Source organism: Dreissena polymorpha, chromosome 4, assembly GCF_020536995.1.
Source record: "Dreissena polymorpha isolate Duluth1 chromosome 4, UMN_Dpol_1.0, whole genome shotgun sequence".
Taxonomy (NCBI): domain Eukaryota; kingdom Metazoa; phylum Mollusca; class Bivalvia; order Myida; family Dreissenidae; genus Dreissena; species Dreissena polymorpha.
Genome location: NC_068358.1, coordinates 88,997,294 through 89,019,198, shown reverse-complemented (window position 1 = coordinate 89,019,198; position 21,905 = coordinate 88,997,294). Strand labels below are relative to the sequence as shown.

At 32.2% G+C, this 21,905-nt stretch overlaps 1 protein-coding gene across 2 annotated transcripts; it reads right to left on the bottom strand.

The window, feature by feature from the left end:
- Window positions 1–1,504: 1,504 nt before the first annotated feature.
- On the bottom strand, window positions 1,505–20,740 carry LOC127876851 (neural cell adhesion molecule 2-like). Of its 2 annotated transcripts, XM_052422344.1 has the most exons (8): window positions 20,704–20,740; window positions 20,212–20,463; window positions 4,792–4,922; window positions 3,486–3,720; window positions 3,100–3,120; window positions 2,277–2,567; window positions 1,984–2,013; window positions 1,505–1,806 (listed from the first exon to the last, which is right to left on the bottom strand). In XM_052422344.1, the coding sequence occupies exons 2-8, from the start codon at window positions 20,294–20,296 to the stop codon at window positions 1,649–1,651; spliced, it is 951 nt and encodes a 316-aa protein (XP_052278304.1). In that variant the 5' UTR covers window positions 20,297–20,463; window positions 20,704–20,740; the 3' UTR covers window positions 1,505–1,648. The 2 variants fall into 2 exon arrangements, with proteins under 2 accessions (XP_052278304.1, XP_052278303.1); XM_052422343.1 differs by lacking the exons at window positions 20,212–20,463; window positions 20,704–20,740 and adding an exon at window positions 7,607–7,751.
- Between the last annotated feature and the right edge of the window lie 1,165 nt (window positions 20,741–21,905).

Genomic DNA, 21,905 nt, shown 5'->3' with positions numbered 1-21,905 from the left:
TCAACAGTAATACCTTCTTATTCCTAATATAGGAAATGCACAAAATGGATTCATGCAAATTAAATATGAAAGCAACTTAATCCTATTGCATTATGAAAACTTGACATTATGTTCCATATAGAAAAACAATTGAAGCAACAATCAAAACTGGCAATACAAAAACACATTCTAATTTAAAAAGAATGAATAGAAACATCGTTTATAATGGTTTATGTAATTTCTAATTACAACCTATGAAATAACAACAGAATGCTATATAATCTAAGTATCATAGCGTCTAATATTTGTTTCTATCAACGTATCATACAATTACATAATGTATCACATGTAAAAACAAAACCAAAATCAATCATTGCAAAACAGAACATTACAAATGAATTTACATTGTAATATATATCAAGCTTGGAGCATTTACAACATATCGTCATCTTAAATAAGTAACAACATGCACCAACTTTTGAGGCAATAATAGGTATCAACTAAATATGCTAATTAAAGTTACTCAATAGTTGCTAAATATTTAATTTGCATGAATCCATTTTGTGCATTTCCTATATTAGGAATAAGAAGGTATTACTGTTGACACGACAGTAAATTGCATGCATTATACATGTATTTACATGTACATTTCTAAGTGTGTGTGTGTTTTAATTAATAGCATTCTTAAAGTTGTTGCCAAAATATACATCACCTTTTATATTGAAATATCAACATGTATCATGTCTCATGATTATGAATTATGACCAAACAAAAACGTATTTTCAGTTTTTGTTGTAATAGTTGATTACTAGCAGTTTTGCATACTTAGTACTGCTTACTACAGCTTCTTTATAGAATGCTTTTATTGAAGTTATTTATTATGACTTCTGTAGAATATGAGATGTTTAAAACTCTAATGTACAGCTTTCATGAAGCGGTTTATGTTTCTATAGTACTGACGTTGTTGTGGTACTTAATTGAAACCAATTAAGTAAATTGCTGGTACATTCGAAACAGTATTATATATCGTAGTACGTTGCTGTAAACTGTTTATCTAAGATGGGATTACTCAGGTGGTGTAGCCCTTAAGATATGTTCATTTGGTTTTTAAATAATGATTATTATATTTGCCTGATGTACATTGTAACTAATGAAATAATTTTTCATTAACATTATTAAAACACATAATTATATATTAAGAAAAAGTCATGAGCCTTTTGTTTTAAAGCAGGGGAGTATGTCATAGTGTAACATTTACAGTTACAGTGTTTTTATAGTCGGTCGATCAAGGCTTAAGATCAATTTAACAAATCATCATTCCCCAGTACTAATCCCTTTGTGATCAGCCTGTAACGCATGAGTGAACATACCATGACCACTATTCTTCATAACACTTTATGGAGTTGATGAATAAAGTGATCTCCATGTGTTACAGGTTAGTTTTACTTTTTATAATTAGTTATCATATATTTCAGAAATGTTTATTAGATATGTTGTTATATTACCATATTACAACAAGCTTTAATAAACATTTCTGATACAAAAAAATAATATCGCTATTCAAAGAGTCATCAACTCTCTATTTCGAACACAGTAAACACAACATTTAACCTCATGCAGGTCTTAGATATATCTTCAATTTTTTTATGAAGGTCTGGGAAACCTTTTGCTATGATAAGGCTATCGTCCAGAATAATGTTGCTGTCGTAAGTGTCGTTTGCAAGCTAGTGCTCCAATAAACCGCACGTGCGTCATTTTTACCACGTGATTCCAACACTTTATAAGGGTCATGATATGTATTATATGAATACCTCACCGTTTCCATATCTGAAGAAAAAAAACATATTGCACAGAAATACTCATCACATATTCACCACAAAAGTACACTTCATGTTTTTAATGCAGTTTGATGAATGCGTTGCAATCAATTACTAGCGTAAAATATTAATAAAATGTTTATGTAATATATACGATAAATGATAGAATATAACAGTGTATTCGTACCTCGTTTTGGATCTTTATGATTCTTTTTGTCTGAAAGATAACAAACATAATGTGCACAAATTTGTTCACTTAATTAATTATGGCTCGTTGTTTTGTTAGAGACTTTTTAAAATAAGTCATTTATATTCCAAAAATCATAATTGATTTGCGCATAAGGATGATATGGCGGAAACGAATGCATACATCGTAAAAATGTATACAAACGCGCATACATAGTATGCAATTGTATACACATCGCTTATATCAATATAAATAATATATTATTAAATGGGCTGAATACATAATGTGCATACCATTTAGAACGTGGACTTTAAACCCCTGTGCAAGCGTTTTAGTCAACCGACAGACGTAATGCCCTCTGTCATCAGTGGTCACGTTTTTTATCACCAGTTCACTTATCAATGACCTTCCGGGCATTGGTTTCCAGTTTAATAACAGAACGCGTCCGGGCTTCATTTCGCTAATGGGTTCATCATCAAAAAACCAGTCCACAGAATCCGGGGCTTGAACAGCACCAGTGGCGTTGCAGACTAGTCGAATGTCTTCCATAAGGCTTACGTACTCTGTCCCAGTCAATTCAAGCACTGCAATCGTGGATTACAATAGGAATAAACAATTCATGCCGTGCGAACGAAACAACAATATGTTGTTTCTAAACGAAAAGAAATGCTTCGAATACATTTGAAAATGACTATCTATACATGCAATGGATTAAGAAAAAAAAATACAATTAATGTTGTGTCATATTATCACAAACGCACTTAGCATTGTATGCACATAAAGAAATGCAATACGCTAGGCATGCCTATGACTGTCTTCAACGCATGCAGGCATGTATTGAACAACGTCGACAAGAGCATTGATCAAGTTTAGTGCGTTTGCAAATCCCCGAATGTTAAACTTCAAGAAACGACATTCCTCGTTCAGTTTGTGTTTTTGTGAACATTTATATAAATAAACATAATTTGATAATAAATATTCGAATTCAGATAAGTTTTTTGCAGAATAAAGTATCAGGATATTTTTAAATCATATATCTTATAATAAAAATACCCTGTTACGAACATGTCATTATCTTAGTTTTAATTTCTGAGAATAACAAAGAATAACACATACCTTGTATATATTTAATCGGCTCTGAAAAAACAACAAAAGAGACGGGTCAGTTTTGGCTCATAAATTGTTGACTACTTTTACTATTCAGCAATGATAATGTTGCCGCACATTTTATACCCGTGTCAAATAAGGCAAAAATATAATGAAGTGAATGCTTTTGTAAATCTTAGTTGACAATGCGCATTTCGATATAAAAATATATATATATATATATATATTAATAATACTTCATTCACTTAAAAGTTAAACGTATTTATTAGTTAGTCATTAGATTGGGCTGTGTACAGATGTCGCATAAACAAACAAGTACCGTTGCATTATTTTAAAAAAGCGTATTTACGCGTATTTAAAACAACAGTTAAAATCAGCAGGTTACTAATACATACCTAAAACGTTTAACGTTATATTGAACGTGTAGTTATTTGTTGCGCTGATTTGACACGCGTATATGCCTTCTTGGTCCTTAGATACGTTCTTGATGATCAGGTCGTATCTGCTCTCCTCGTTCTCGACATCCTGCGGGTTGATTATTTCAATTTGGACCTCGATGTCTTCGTCAGGGGTGAAGGTCGTCTTTCCGAGTGTCAGAGGTGATTCCTCATCCGCTTTCCGCCAAACGACCTGTTGTTATCGACACGGAGACAGTTAAATAATTAATACAACACATCGATTATCCATGATGTAATTTGGCTTCATTCCTGTAAGTTTTATTACAGTGATTATTTGAATATAAAGGGCAATAAAACATTTAATAATGTCGTTACGAACATATTTAAGTTTATAACGACACCCTGATATTTAACAAAACAAGATATATGTATAATATACACACCCAAATTTTATATAGAAGTTTAATTGCTGAAATAATTAGACATGTGGCACACTTATGTCCACACAGTACTTGTGTGTTTACTATCATCATCTTCACCAGCCAGTTTGAAAGGAGTTGAGTAAAGACAATATTGAGGTCCATATGCATTATATAGCGAACAAAAAGGCCATTAAACTATAACAGAAAATATACGTTTGTATACGATCATCAACACATGAAGACTATGTGTTTGTGAAGGTTTGAGCGAAACTGTGTTAGCAGTCACCGAAGCTCGCAAACACTTTTAGAACTTAAATAGGCTTACAATTGAAAAAACAAAGGCAATAATAATTTCCAAACATGTTGCAGCCTTAATTTCTCATTTTCTCTAATGAACAAATTACAAAATTCTGATGATAAACTTGAAACAAAATCCACGAAACCGTCAAAAAGAAGTTCACAAAACGATTCGTACTCTATTTCCTTTACTTAAGGAGAACATAAAAAAGGAACAATAATTTAAACAAAACTAGTCTCAACAAAAATTCATTCTCTCTCATCAACACTCTAAGGTAATTCAGCTGCGTACCCGGGGCCAGATCAACCCAACCAAGAGAAGGTGAACATAAAAGCTTTGCAGGGGAGAAACAAACCGAACGTTTTAATTCTGTCAAAGTTATTTGCAAAAAATGTTTATTTGTTGTAACCAACACTCTATGGTCATTTAGCTGTATAAGTTTGATAAATATGATCCTAGCACAGAAATAGTAAGAACTAAAGTTAATATGATGCCCGAATACTGATCAGAAGGTTTAGCCCATACTCTTCTTTATAAACCTGTGGTGTCTGAGGCAATTTGGCAATATAAACGCAACACTTACAAATTTCGGGCCGAGATTATGAATCCTACATCGGAGGTGCGCGGTCTCACCCTCGTGGACTGTGATATTCGTGGGGACGGGCAGAAATCTTGGAATAGAGGAAGGGTTGCTCCCATAGTAGTTGTAGGCATCTGAAGAACACATAACACATCATTCATACACATGTAGGAAATATTCAATAATAAACATTGTGTTATTTGGTACACTGATCTACATTAGTATGATCATTACACAGGAAGTGCAAAGCAACAAATGAAAAATATACAAGAGCTTGTTTACGGAATTCAAAAAAACGTTTTTGCGTTGTATCACTTTCTAAACACAAATATATCGTTATTGAAGGCTTTTATATAGCTGGAAAATATGCTAAAAACCTGAAAGTAGTGTTAGAAAAGGATTTTTAAAAATATAACTTTGATCAGCATTAAACACAATTAAGCAATTTTGAATTTATTAATAGCGATCACCAATTCAATGAAGAGTACCAAAACTTTTAAGGGTCAAACCTAAAATACTCCAAAGGTACTCAACAGCTTAGTGCGGAGGTACTTTGGATAAAGTTCGATATAAGACTTAAAAGAAAATATTGCAACTATGTTGTTGAATAACCCACACGCAAGTTCGAAATCAGCTCATATATCGTAACAAAACACTTGTTTTATGGTCTGTTCAAGTTTCATGCTAAGTGGATGAAATGGGGTTTGTAGAATGTTCAAATCTTTTAATTATAGCCACATAACGAAGAATGACCACCTCGTGGATGTCATGATTTCAGTGAACACAATTGTGTCGTTATTATTTGAAGTAACGACATTATGTTTTTGTACAAAACGTGACCTCACTCTACCGACATATCATTTGGTCAGTCTTTCTAAAACACGTATGACTAAACCCTCTCTGACCGTCTGACGAGAACACAAAAGGCATCGTATGACTAAACACTCTCGCGTCTGAGGATGTAAACAAATGTTATTCGACAACTCGGGCGCGTATGTACACTGGCTGCACCCTGCATGTACGAGAAGACAGGAGTCCTAACATACCATCGTTTGCTACATTGCAACACTTGCTGGATGCAGAGAACACGTTTTGTGGATTGTGTTTGTTGTGTCGGACAAAATGGCAGATTGAAATATTTAATGGTCGAAGGGGACTACAGAAAACGATTCCCAATATTAAAAAAGAACAGTTTGCAGAAACGTTGTAAGGAAAGAAAAGCTATAATATTGCGTTTTGACTTCATTAATCCGATCCGGCAATCAGCTGTGTTTGATTTACTAATAAACAACTAAAAAAGGCACTATATTATAGCATGCACATTAAAATATGCCAATACAACGGTCGAGTCGTCAACAAAGCTCCCATATTGAAAGACTTCGACGTGCCAAAATATTATATATTTACAAATACATAAAAAAATTGAACAAGACGTATTGTGTCATACTCTTTATATGCACTGTGAGTGTAATATTGTTCTATAAAAATGTTTTCACGCTTTCGTAGCATAATGTACCCAATAATAACGGCAACACGTGGTTTCTCTTTGTTGTTAACGGAATAAGCTAATTAGTCATTATGTACCTCATCAATCAGTACTTAATGAGAACATGTATTCACCAATGCATGTAATTGTGTACAGTTCTTTATTTAAAATGATCGCGATGGATTCAGTGACGTTGTAAATAGTAATGAAGAATATCATAATGAAGCGAGGCGTACATATCCTTATAGTTTTTACAATAATGAGTATGTTATGTTGGAACCTAAAATTTAAAACAAAAGATTCATCGATGATTGAAATAATAGTCATACTTTAAATGCTTATCCTCAGTGAAGCAATTTATTTGACGGTGTATACGCGTATTACATAAGTCGTATTTCCATATTCCATTAATTCGTGTTTGTGACTTAATCATTGTACTTAATTGATATGTTTTATATAAATGTATGTTAAATAAATCGTGTGCAACACATACATTTAAGACATGCACCTTGTATGAATATAGTATTATTTAACTTTAGTGTTTAGCATGCAGCTTAAACGAACTGATTTCAATGTATTAAATGTCAACTTTGCTGAACAACGAAGAGAACATGTGCAAACGAAATATCAATTACAAGTTTCTTTCAACAACAACAAAATATTAGCCAGTATACTTATCGAAAGCCATAACCTCAATAATGGATCACGTATGCATTAAGACAACCATGTTTTGAAATACTCTGTCCACTATCCAATCAGTTTATCGCATGCACTAAAATGATTGAGAATTGCAAATTTCAAATGTACGGTTTACATGTACACATGACACTAAATATATGGCAAAACGTGAACCAGTTGACTCAATTTACCTTGATGCTAGACAGAAAGTCTAGCGTACTTCGTTCACACGTTATGTCATCATGGCATCATCATCATAATCGTTATTATTCTTTTTATTATTATTATTATTCTCATAATTATTAATAATAATAATTATTTTTATCATAATTATTATGATTCTATTAATTTTTATTATTATTATTATTATTATGTATTTTTTATTTTTTTCGTATTGTAATTTATTTTTTTTTAAATATTTTTTTTTATTTTATCGTTTTATTTATTTTTTTGATACAAAATACTCAGTATCGGTAAATGTTCTTATTATAAACAATCATTAATATAAGTGAATATCGATGTGAACTTTAATTTTAGTTACGATTGCTATCATTCAATAACATTAAGTCCCCAACAACACTGAACACATGTGTATTATTTAAATATCGCCACCTAACCAACACATATACATATAAAACACATATACACACTTACTCTCACCTTCTTTGCAGACTGTGTCAAACCCACAATGTAGAACGAACAGAAAAACTATTTCCACATTGAACATACATGTTAATTCCATTGCAAATTTGCGTAAATTATATTCTGCAGAACTTCAACACTTCCTTTGATACGTACAATTTCACGATACGTACGCATTTTCAAACCCTAAATTAATTAGGCTGTTATTTTAATATTGTTTGGTAACATTGCGAATCTCTTAGTCCTCTTATATCTAAGCTTGTTTTGCTTACTGGAATTTTGCATAAAACATTTTAAAAGAGCAAGTATCCGTACAAACGTCAAAACATGCACAATACTCAGAAACATGTCTTCAAGTTGAAAACATAGTTGATGTACTTCGTGTTATATCACAATATTTGTGATGTTTCTTAAATTCTTAGCCTTTAAAAAATATGTTGATAAATTATTTAAAAAAAATCAAAACTGTGTTCTAGATAATGTAAATATGTTAACAACACCTTAATCTGTCTAATAACATATAGCATAAATTTATGGAAACATCCTGCAATTCAAGCGTTTCATAGTGATTATTTCTCTCTTTAGAAACATATTCGTAGCAACATCAATTCCATGTCTAGAGCAACTGTAAAAACCCAATGCATATAGCATGATGGGCGAGAGACATTTTGCTGCTTTCAGAGACAGTCGCGATGCAGCGGTTACATTGATCGGTTGAAAGGTAATTGGGCATGATATGATTAAATAAGTAAACAAGTAATATGGTTCCGTAAGCAGTGGTGGCATTACAACGGACTGACGCTTTCAATACAAACGTGACAATATAAATAATTTGCAATATCCATGCACGGCCGAACTTTGGCATTCATCTTAAATCTAGAGCACACGGGTTGTAAATCTAAAGATACACAAAGCACATGTAGGGGCAATACCAGACGAACTTGTGCATTGAAATTGAAAACGTTGTTAAAATGGTCACACAATTGTTCATCAATTTTAATCAGTTTAATTTTGTTATGTGATATTAAAATGAAACGGTTCGTGATATGTTCGGTCTGTAAGACATGTGATAATGTGTTGACATGAAGTAACTTAATTTTACGAAACAGATGTTATGTCAAATATTCAGCAACCCTGTTGTATTTTAGAAGGCGTTTTCTATTTCAGCGGTATTAAAAATGTTTTTATTAATTTAAAATCGTAACGTGCATAAAATCACTTGCCAATTTATAAGAAGCCACATGTACAATTACCGATTCTAACAGACATAGAACACTGATTATCAGGAAATAACACTTAATAACACAAAATGGCATCCATATTGCATCAACATCACAGTTTTAATTATCATTTGATGAACACTTTGTATTTGTGGTAGCAAACAAATCTAATTTAAACATAAACATCACATGAAAGAAACTTCTTATAACGCGCCTTTAAGAAAAAATATGGAAATAAGGAAATAATTCCGATGTGTTTAAGTAACTGCTTCTCATGATAAAGCGGTGTTAAACAATTTTTGCAAATAACTGTTTATTAATAACATAATAACACATTATTCAACTTATAGCTAAAATAGCAGAACTTTTGTCATAATATAACGTTTTACAAATGGAATTAAAAAAAAATATGTAAACGTGTGTTATGATTTGTATTTACATATGACACTGCAAGGAGACAAAAATGTATCTGAAGGCTAAAGAAATTAACGATACGCCTTTTTATTCTGTACATCATCCCAAACATATCTGACAATCAACCCATCGTGTTAAACTATACATATTACAGATTGAAGCGACAGTCTAGACACAAGCGCGTATGTGTGTGTGCAGAAAACTATAATTGTGCAACGGCCTCTGGAGAATTTATACATCCCGTCGAAACCTTATGAAGCCGGTGTCAGTTCTTGAAAGGTCTTGTTCTCGCTAGTAATCCCACGAGTCCAATAGGCTTCGGAATTTGTAAATTAATGTCAGACTTTGATCTTAATATATAGGAAACTGGTGTTTAGAAACCATCAATGCTAATGAGGGTGTCGGTGTTTTGACGTAAGCTAATTACACATAATACATCAGACATTTAATGTGAACCATGTTTTTGGCCCACGCTCATTTGTGAAGATTTATTCATGACAATACCAAATTATATGCTTGTGCAACTTGTTTATGAAAGAACGCTATATTATCCATGCTCCTGTAAATGGATTCATACGATGTACGAGTATGGCTGTGTTGGATGGATTAAAATGTGTTTGCGTTTTAAAATTATTTTGTATCTAATGTATACAAATTAAAAATAACCACTGAGATCTCTTAGTTAGCGTTTTTATTGTGTGATGGTGTAAGTATTTTGTTGTTTGTACGGGTGATAGAGATAATAATCAAAATGCATCATCATTTAAGTCGAGCTTGTTAAATTAAGGCCGAAATCCCATTACACCGCATAGTGTAATGTATACAACTTTTGTTATTATCATGTAACATAAATTCCATATTGAAGGTAAATAGGAAGCATAACCGAAAGAATTCAGGCGTTCGATATTGCAAACGAAATTTTCTTCCACATGGGGGTTGCAAATAGGTAAGGACTTTGTTGAAAAACAAGTTTAAACATAACATGATAATTATTGTAAGAATATGCCAGCAACAGATTAAAAGGTTACAGCGAAAAAACAACATCATTTAGTTTCTGCTCTATTGCCGAAACATTGCTTCATATCACAAGGAACAATTCATGTACGTTTAAATGTTATAGGATTACATCGTCGAACACCGAATGCCAGAAAAGCATAAAACACTTCACAATGGCTTCGACTAATGCTACTCACATTTCAATAAGCATGACCGCAAATTATTACTTTCCATGCCATTGGTCGTGAACATATAAATACCATTCCTCAACAAGATGATTTGAACGCATTGTGTGAGAACACGGCATTGAATGAAATAATTTAAGCTAAGCTTTCGTTTCGCCTCCTGAGTATTCCCGGAACCACAAAAGAAAGCCATTACTATTCAGAAGTATGTGCCCGAAATGCTTGCATCAAATGGACTTCATTTGACCGTCTTTTACTATTTCGGAAATAGTTTGCAGCTTCTCATAATTGTACGCATTTTATATAGCATTTCTAGAACAGTTTTATAAAGAAGAAACACTTTTCAAATTAACTAATCAATTAAGCTCCAGTGATTATGAATGATGATAAGTTTATAGTTTAACGTCAAAAACCTTTTTGTGATAATGACAGTTGTTGCGTTTCAATGAGGTACTCTTAAGTATCAAAATATGTATTGTAAGCGATAAGAGACAACTGAATGTAATTTATTATATGAAATGCATCCTAAAATTAATTCACAAATAGAATTGCATGAACCGATTCTGCATACAATAAAGGGATGACATTCTTATTAGTTTTTAACTCCAAATAATAAGTGCAATTTGAATGGTTTGTGCGAAGGACAAAACATACTTTAGACATGTTGTGACCGCCTTTGATGCGTCTTCAAATCATTTGCACGGGAAATTTATATTAAGAACAAATTATAGGGTTGAAATCCAAGCTATCAAGTTGTAAGTGCCAATGCCGATCGGATCTGTGCATTTCTCGAATTAAGCCGTCAATGCATATGCGATCCGCAGCAGCAGGGAATAGCAATGCATTACCGTCTGACCAGGACGACGATGCAGCTTCTGCTATTAAAACCGTTCCATATTATATGTTAACGCTAGGAAACCAATATAATGCATGTCGTTATCGTTGATGATGTTGCGAGGAACATTCCGTATCAATACAAGTAGGGCATTACACTGGCACTGTGTGTATTATAAAATCCTTTTATGTGTGAACATTCAACAATCAGAAAATATGAAACAGGGAATACTAGTAGTTTGATTCATCCACCAAGTTGATATTTGTTATTTCCTCTCTGATGCACATACCTTTTCTCTTCGCTTCCGCATGATTACTATGTTGATTGCATAAATGTATTTGTTTTGTTAAAAACTATAGTATTAATATGTAGAAGAGAAAGAACGAATTGCGTGCGGGCGATGTTTATTCGCAGAGTTAAATGTTACATTAAATGCTCACCATGCGAAGTTGTACTAACGAAATATGTGTACTTACTACACATATTGAATCTGTATGATACAGTATTGGTACAGTCTTCGATGAAAACCCTACCAGTTCATTGTTAATTTTGGCTCATTTAACTCAAGTGTCTTTGCTGACCATTGAATGATTACTCTTTGCCTAGGCACAATGTTTCATCCATTAACTTCTACTGTTTACTTGTGTATGTCAGTAATCATATTGCCATCTTATAGTAGAGCATCGTGGTTAACTACCTGCTGAGCAATTATAGATAACACACTTTTCATTTTGTGTAAAGAACTTTAAATGTTCACAGTAGGGCGAGGGGGACATTAAATTGAAGTGGTTTTAGCCGTATAGTTGCTTTTTGCTTTGAACACTAAAGAAATAAAATACAAAATGTGTCGTACACACAAATAAGTTCTACATTGCTATAACAACGAAAATTTACTGCAAATAAAATCAGACACACTCGCTAACACACGCACATAAGTATATAATACTCTTAAAAATGCAAGGTACTCTTACTTATATATAAATTCCGTTATTATCTTGGTGACGATTAATAGGGGCGAGAATAAGCATGGACAGTCGAATCCAATCTCAAGTAAATATGTCATTCAGTGTGTGTCAATCGAGAAAAATGGGTGCAATAAACCGAGATAGCGACATATGTGTCTATGCGTTGAACATACGAGTTGTTTTTTAGTTTTAAAGTACGATAGACATTTACACTTCACACTAGTGTGCTAATTACTAAATTATAGGATATTTCTGACTATAGCTAATTATGACAAGTAAAAGTCAGATTGATATAAATAAGAAATGTTATCAAGTCGCGAAACATGGTCCGATTTTTGCAGTTTTCCTTATTAACGACCCTAATTTGCTTCAACAATATACCTATAAGTAGAAAGTCAATAAATGATGATACTATGTTAAAGGTCGACCTATTTTAAGGCTTTAGTTGAAGATCTAGCGACTTAATTACGTGCTTTCTTATGACAGTACACCCAGGGTGTGAAGATCCTAAGTTAATCGCGCCGCTATCAATGGCGACACACATTTGGGCGAATTATGTTTCATGGGAGTAGTTACATATTGGTTTTGTTTAAGTGGTACATTAGTTGCATAATACAGTACTACCAACAGATCCATGTTAAACTTCCTTCATTATTTATATATAAAATAAGCACGCGATTTCCATTACCAGGAATACTTCTTATGATCACAACAAGGTCCTCAACGTTCGGCAATTACAAATTTACAGACAGATTGAGGCAAAGTTCTTTAATAATATATATGTAATGTTAATTAAAAAAAACATGCGCTTCGCGCCTTTTTTGAATTTGTATTCACTTTACCACTGATTAAACTCGTTTACAATACGTAAATAGTTCATTTTCTAGACGTGAAACTTCACAATTACCGGTAATATTTATAGGTTGTTGTTTAGCTTCAATATCGGAAGGTTGCCTGTTCTGTGAGCATAATGTGGGTTGTTTCAGTTCTACTTCATAACGTTCCATTTAAACTTATCTTGGATTGTACCATGTCATGCTGTTACCTACACGAATTGTATTTCACACGATACTCGTATGGTATGTAAACCGATATACGCGCTTTTTTAAAGTTCACGCTAAACGGATTAGCAAGGCTATTCTTTATCGATGACATTCAATGTGGACGTGGAATTGTCATCCGGTTGTCACTACTAGCTTTTATTTATCATTCGTATTAAGATAAACACATGACAGTAATGAAGAATGTCATCAAAATCTTTACAGCATCGTCGCGGTCAAGATGTTCGCAAAATAAAAATTGAATTCCTTCAATGTATGTATTCTTTAAATTTTGAAGAAATTCAATTTGTATTTTGCGGTTGCAATAAAACCTTGGATTGTCATCCAATATAAGTTTAATCTGTTTCTTCGTCTCAAACACCTTTTTTTATTTATATGAACTCACTACAAATGCAATGCACGGTTATCGTCATAGATATCCTGCAAAGCGATAAAAATACAAATAGTCGCTAAGTTAAGTGTTGTTAGGGAGTATATTCCCACTGAAGACTCCAAAACGTTTAAAGCATCTTTCAGCACGACGCACTGAAATGCGGTCAAGATGAAATGGTAGTATAGTTTGCCACGTGGTAGGAGAGGTTATCGTACGATTTCCTTATTTCGAGCATTGCCTAATTTCGATCACTTTGTTTACAATAAGAACGCGGCCCTCGTGATGACTGGACATGTATGTGCTCCGAGTATTGTTTCTATTCACATAACAACGCTTGAACATAAATACAGACAGGACTAAAATAAGCAAAAAACTAATATAATTGAATTTCCAAATCGTACTTCAACTGAAATTATCAAAATGTATGCATAGTCCATTCATTTTTGTTCGGTACTCTTTATTAATCTTGCACACAAATTGTAAAACCACTGCGCTAGGGTACATACACTACTTTCATGTATTTGATTTATTTTGAAGAAAATCCTTTTCCTTTTTCACGATTCTCTGAAAAGGTTGCATGGAGCAATCTGTGCGCGCATATCGCAAAAATAAGTGACCTGACGATATATGCATGTTCAGTGACTAAACCCTACCCCGATTGTATAATAATTTTATTAAATCTTTTAATAGTAACATATATGACGCAATTTTATTTAAAGACATTCCTAACGTTGACTTTTTTCAATTCTTGAGCACTTTTTCGTGTCAATGTTGCTCAAAAGAAGATCGACCGATAAAAACAACTTGTTAAATTGTTAATGGGATTTATAAAGAAAAATAATAAATCTTTCAGTTTCTATTAATATGTTTAGTGAATCGAATTTTCGAAGTTGTGTTTTCCTAATGTCTATTGCAATCGAGTACTATTCATAAGTAAGGATATTCAGCGGACATCAATGTAACATTCTATAACTACCTTTCTCATGACATGTGCATAATAAGGACATTCAACGCATATAAATGTCGTACAAATTATGTTTCTTTTCTTCAGGATTACGAAGGTGGTGTACAAATTTGCTCCAAAAATTTAATGGTTTGTTAATGTATGGTTCTGCTAATAAATCAGTCTTTTAGTTACATGCATTTCAATAAGGTTATGGTTCAATGTTATTTAGCACTTGCTATGTACATTTAACTAAGGGATTGTTCGATGCATTTCAAATCAGCATATCAGTAGCAACAATTTACTATATGATAGGTATTTTCATATTTTCGGCTAGGAATGGATACTACTGATTTATCTAATTTACACTTTATCGCATCAACACAATTAAAACTCTCACGAACATCTATCAGATGAATTAAAAATTATTCTTGAAAATGTAGAAAATATATGTTCTTGTGTGCAATGATCTTTTCTGTTCATGATTGTATTTCTTCACTGTTCGAGTTCATCATACAACATACCATATATAGGTTCTGCTGAATCGAGTTTCTTCAGAATGACTGTAGTTTGCTTAACACGACCTATGAAACACTTCAACAGCATTAATTTCATTCTTTTTCTTCATTTTAATGTTAAGCAACTCGTGTAATGTGACTAACGTTACAAACATTATGCCGAGATGCAATGATAAATGGCTTTCGGGTTTCATGTTTTTTTTTCATGTCGCTATTGTTTTCTATATCATTACTCTCATTTATTATGTCTTTGATGTTCAGTTGTGCAGTATGACTTATCTCTATTAATGGCGTTAATAAGAACTTTTTACACCTTTTGTAATACTTTGTTTGAATCTCTGTAATTTATTACTTAAATAAAATGCTTTACATGAGATAATTGTAATGTTTTAAGATAACATCAGTGTTCCATATTAAAAGAAATATTGTACAATTATAATAATGACTTTTAAATAGAATCGGTCTAAATGCACATGAGCATATGCCAATGCGAAAATTAACTGCTGCATCGCAATACACATGCGTAACAAATGATGGCGTTAATATACAATATATTTATTTCTGTCCAACTTATGTTGAATACATGTCGAATACATTTATTAAATACATGTCGAATTATGCAAGGGCTTTTTAGCATTAAGTTAAAAACTAATTTCCACATGCATTAATTCAAAGAATCAACAGTTTTTGGCCCAAAAACGTAAGCTATCAGATATAATACAATAATTTATCATACGATCACAAACAATATTTAGTAATAATGTGCGCCATTTTATCTTTAACATGAGCCGCGCTATAATTTACTCACACTGGGTGTATAATGCTCACCAGTTGGCTGTTAATGTATATGGCATTTAAGTTAATCGTTAACAAATGATGTGAATGATGAGAACTAGTCGGGAGAATGTTGTATTTTATTCGTTTGTCAGACTGTAAACATTACGCAAAGCCTTTATATGGTACACAATACAGCATTTGTTATTTTAATAATTATGCTGTGATAGCTTTCGTTGCAGACAAAAGCAAAATTAATACAGTTCATTTTCGATTATAAAGCCCATACCATATAGAGAAATCTAGAGTAAACGTACTCGGAACAGACGAGTACATAGTTAATTAGAATGCATTAATTATAAACTGTTTGGTTATCTTGAATTTTAAGTACATTAAAGTGTGTACATACATTAGTTGAATATAATATAATGATACACCAAAAATATAAATGTTGATGCATACTTTGTCATGTCGTTAGATAAAATTCTTTTTACATAACTAGCAATGGTTTCAGCAAACACCAATATAAATGGCTGGCAATGCAGTGACGATGCACAGGTAAGCACCACATAATCTTTAATATTAACGAAGTCGCAGTTAAATTCACTGATGCAATAACAAACTAAATATTGCATTTCACATTTTTGAAATTTGCTGTGAATCTTGGGATGATTTAAGTTAAACAAAATTCAGAATATCATTTGTAATGCTTGATACATGTTTATATTCCTGTTAAACGCACATATCGTTCAAATTGAGACTTATACATTATTCTTCGTATTAAGTATTCGACATGTAAGTATTAACGAAGTGCATATGTTTTCCGATGACTCAACGCTCTTAGTCTCACCTTTTCTCAATAATTGCTTAATTCGCTTACAGTTCGTGCAATAAATTACCAATATATGTGTAGCACGTATGATGAAGAACTGACATTATACATAGAATGCACTGTTACTTTGTGTACGCCCTTTTATTGGCACGTATATGGCCTGAATGCCGAATGCCTTAATCGATGAAACGTATATAGCCAATATGATGGTCTAAACTGATCAATGTAGATATGTGTGCGTTCCATTTGCGTTCCATCACTTAGTAGACTAGCAAACTTTATAATATAAGTCTATATTCTAAACATTAAAAACAAATATTTTTAAAAATACATTAAAACTTCATATTTTTAAGGAATTTGTAAGGAATCTTCAAAGATTTTAGATTATAGTTTTCGTTTATTATATTATATAAGACATAGAACCACTTGCATAACGCGCTTCATGATAAAATTTTATCTGAAATCAACCTGTATAGATTATACAACATACACTTACTAAAGCTAATGATTTCAAAATCCTTTAATAAAACTTTCAATTCAAAGCACATTTGCAAAAACTTTACGCCCGTCACTTTTAAGTGCCAAATGAAGCCTTATGAGAAAAAAATCGTCACACAGGTCGCGGATAAAAAATATATTGATTGATGTTGACATAAACCACATGCTATACGAATATTTTAGCATTAATAGGTTAAAGCTCTCTCTTATATGACTCGAACACTACGGTGTCGCTTTTGATAATATTTAAAACTGTAGATAAAGGCGTACATATATTAATATTCTTCATAGGTTTGTAAAAGTATAAGACCAGTGCTAAATAAATACGATCTAACATTCCGTTGATGATTTGCTTGAGCGAAATTTCATTGAAAGTCATGTGCATTTTATATAACTTGTAATCAAACAAATATCAGGCAGATCAATATTCAAGGCTTACAACATTCCAAACACTGACGTGATCGTGGGTGGTAGATAGATTACAAATCCTAACGATGGTTAAATTAAAGTGTTGTTATATCTTACATAGTGCAATTGCAAAACCCGTGTATACAGTAATTCAAATAGAGTAACTGCCATGTGAATGCGTTTATTTGACATGTACGTAGTTCATAGATCAGCTTTGATAAATTTCACTAATAAAGAAAACAATTACGTTAATCGATCGGTTCATTTAATAGTGTCACATATCGAGAACTTCTCATTTGTATAGAACGTATAAAATGCTCCAATGAATAACAGACACATCATTAACATTAATCACTCGCGTGAAGTCAAGTGAAGTTGTAATATCAAAGATTACGTATTGCCCCATACAAAAATATTAAGCCTCACATTAGTATAGGGCCGTTTCTACATATCATAAATAATGGATTAAAATGAGTATAAATATTTAGAAATAGTACCTTGAATTGTCTTTTAAACATTTCACAACAAAACTTTTCAATATAAAATCCCGAGATTGTGTTTATATATTTTATCCGATTCCATATATACATTATTTCTATTTAAGTTCTATTGCAACTTGGAATGTTTTAAATTTTAAACTGAATATAGTCACTATCTACTCTAATGGAAAATAAAACGATATATTTAGAACAAAATCGCGAAGCGAATCATGTTTAATGAAAAATGTAGCTGCAAACCTATGTATTGCCTTACAGCAATACATCCAACTGATGCACTCGAAAAATTGCTAATTCAATCTAAACATATTGAATAAACAACTGTGCGTGGCAGTTTAATTTATTTCCAGACAAACAACAGAGATTGATCCGATATGACTTGCATATGGTAATTCGAGAATTACTAACATACCACCAATTCAGCGTTTTTCTAAATGAGAACATTATGTGGTCTCAATTAACACTAATGGATGGAATACTCCAGTGAATCCAACACATTTAATACAATACATTGCTGGCTTTGTATAAACTATCTATGCTATTGAAGTGGTTTGGGCACGAAATATGTGAGGGTTAATTTATTGTTGTAGGGTTTATGATGTTGTCATGTCGATTTCCTAAAGCATGAATTCAATTGAATGATGTGTATGTCTCATGATTAGTAATCATTTGAACCCGTTTTAATCCAGTTTCTGAATTGACGATCGTTATAATACTCAAACCATTTACATAGTGTATGCAACCAACGTGCCGACAGTAATTTCTGTGAAAACATATTTGAATAACGGCGATTGCTGTCTTTCAGACTTAACACGTAGTTGTTGATAAAATGGTGCTACTACACATTATCTTGATATATATAGAGAAAACTCGGTAACTATTGAAACATATTGATTATAATATGATCATAGATTCATGCCATTATAAATAAGTCCTAGTACTTTTTATGATGTGTATCCAACAATTTTGCACAAAATACAATTCATTAATAATTTATGGTGTTTGAATTATCATTAAAACGGCATGTAATACCGTTCGCTTGTCAGCACAATTCGTAAATTAGCGATCCACAACATATTTATCTCTAAAATTTATAGTGTTTTTTTTAAGTACCCCGGATACAACATCATAACATTGAATCACACTAATGCAATCAATACCTAAAATAAATTCCATTTTCTTTCCAAATTATGCGATATAATTTAACTGGCGAACTCTGTACATTACGTTCTTCGCATTTCTGATTATAACATGGTTTGTTTAATCCACGCAATCTATAACAAATGTTAATGAATGCAACTGTTTTTGTTCATATGCCACACATTTCCATTCAGCAATACGAACGTGTAATAAGTCATTACATAGCACATCTTTAATATATAAACACCCTTTTTATCGTTCACACTTTGCGTACCGTACATACTCTATTTATTATAAACTCGTAGTTATCTAAGCTTTATATCGATAATTGCCTTGACATAATCTTCATCATGCTTAAATAGTATACATAAAGAGGACATATACTAAACTTGTCTGATTGGCCATTGCCCGCATTATGAGCATTGCTCCTTACACTTAATTCGAAGAATATCATAACGAACAGTGTTCATTGGTCATAAGTTGACAAATCTCAAGCCTGTTTCCCCTTCGGTATATAATGTAATGACAACGAATCATATGATTTTGGTCCAGCCATGATTTACGATTGTGATATTACATGTTTGTCATGTGATAAGTCAATTTTGCTTTTACGACAAATGACAACCATTTTGATCGACATCATTTAATGTTTATAGCTTTGCGTTAAAACGAATTAGTGATCATTTAACTATAAAATAATCACGAATTTTTTTATTGATAGACGGTTCATTACATATAAGGAATGCTTTATGGTTAATGTCATTATTAATAGCTTTAGCAATAATCAATCTATGCAAGACTGCCATTTCTCCGGTTGTTAATAATAGAGTCAAGTAACAAAACAAAACCATTATTAAAGTAGAAGGATTCGATAGCGTTTAAAATAAGCCTTGAACTTTCTATGCAATCGAGCTAGAATAAATAGGTTTACACTAAACTTAACTAAAGTAAAAAGTACCTGAATTTCGCAGAAATATAAGCAGCAATAACAGCCACGTCCTTCCAAAGTGTTGGAGTTTGACAAGCATACGTTTTATTTCCATTATTATTAGTATCTATTGAATGATGCACGTGTTTTACAGTATTCAGCAACTTTCGAAAACTACCTCTCGTACTAAAGGTTTACACGTTTCGTTACATGTAAGCTTGGTAACGGATATAACATCAATTTGAATTCACTTAAATCCATATCGTTGCAATAATTCAGCATCTGCAATTAAATAATATAGTATAAGTAACATGTTGAAGTTAACAAATGTTGATCAATGCATTTCCGATACAACTTCAAACTGAAGAAGTTTTATGACATGTCCGCTGGCATAATACAGTTTACTAAACTTTATGGGTTTCCAAAGTAATATGATTTTCTGTAGGCAACCGTTCGTGTAGTACACATCTCCTGTAAAGGAATTTAACAGTAATATATTTTATTGAAGGAAATTATACCTACTTTCGAACACAAGTTATCCAGTATATTTTCTGTTAAGAGAACTTGGAATGTTCTCTTTTTAAATCTCATCTTAAACTATAAAACATATAAAAACAAACACAGACGGATTTAACGTTAGCAAATAATAGAGTCACAGTGTAATCACTGTAGTGTATATATGTAATCGTGTTTTATCACACAATATTGAGTACATTCCAAACAAACATTTAAGCGAAAATCTACATATGAGTTCTAAAGCGTTCGAGCACTACAAACTCAACACATTTGTAAATTTAAACCTGTTAGATTATTTTCTGCACTGAAACACAGTTGATGTTACTAACAAACCACTCCTCTTTGTTTTACCACTATAACTTATGCGCTTATTATATTTTTTATCGCGACAATCCTTCCAACCGTCGACACTGATACTAAACGCGTTAATGATACCACCACAAACTCCGATCACTGCAATAAACAATGTGGTTCAGTGACTCTTAAAATACCTAATTTTACCAGCGATAGTGAACGGTCTGAATGCATCGGTAGGTAGTTATATATATCACGGTGTGCATTCGTTGATAATTCGGTAATACTACACACAGATGTTTGTTTCGTAATGTTCTAAATAATATTATATATTTTCAAAATAAGAAGTTCAATCTCACTGAAATTAAAAACTGATTATAATTATTATTATTATTATTATTATTTACATAAACTCAATTATGGACTCGACGAGCATCGTGAGTGTTAATGAGAAAAAGTGAATTGTTTAATAAAAAATAATGTAACTACAGTTGTTATTATGTTACATACAACTGTCTGAGTCCTTTAAATAAGTTGTTGCTTCAAGCTGATACTAGAACACATATTATTTTTTCTTATGCAGTTGCAAATGTTTAGATCATTAGTTTCACTACAACATCGGATAAAGTCTGCTAATGTATGCATATATTAACGACGGTCCAATGGGACTTAACAAGAGTAATAGCAGTTACTGTCAATTTACAGTGATAAGAGATGTGTATATCTTAGAGCGACTTTCAAGAAGGTGTGTTTTAAAACAAACAATGCGCATGGTATTTTTCAATAATCAAAGTAGTATTATAACATTCATAAAACATTAATTAAATTATGTTATTTCATACATATTCGTCAGTTTTTGCAATTTACAACCTTATTATTTTTCAACGATGTTCACCCTTTGGTTAATTAGCAAT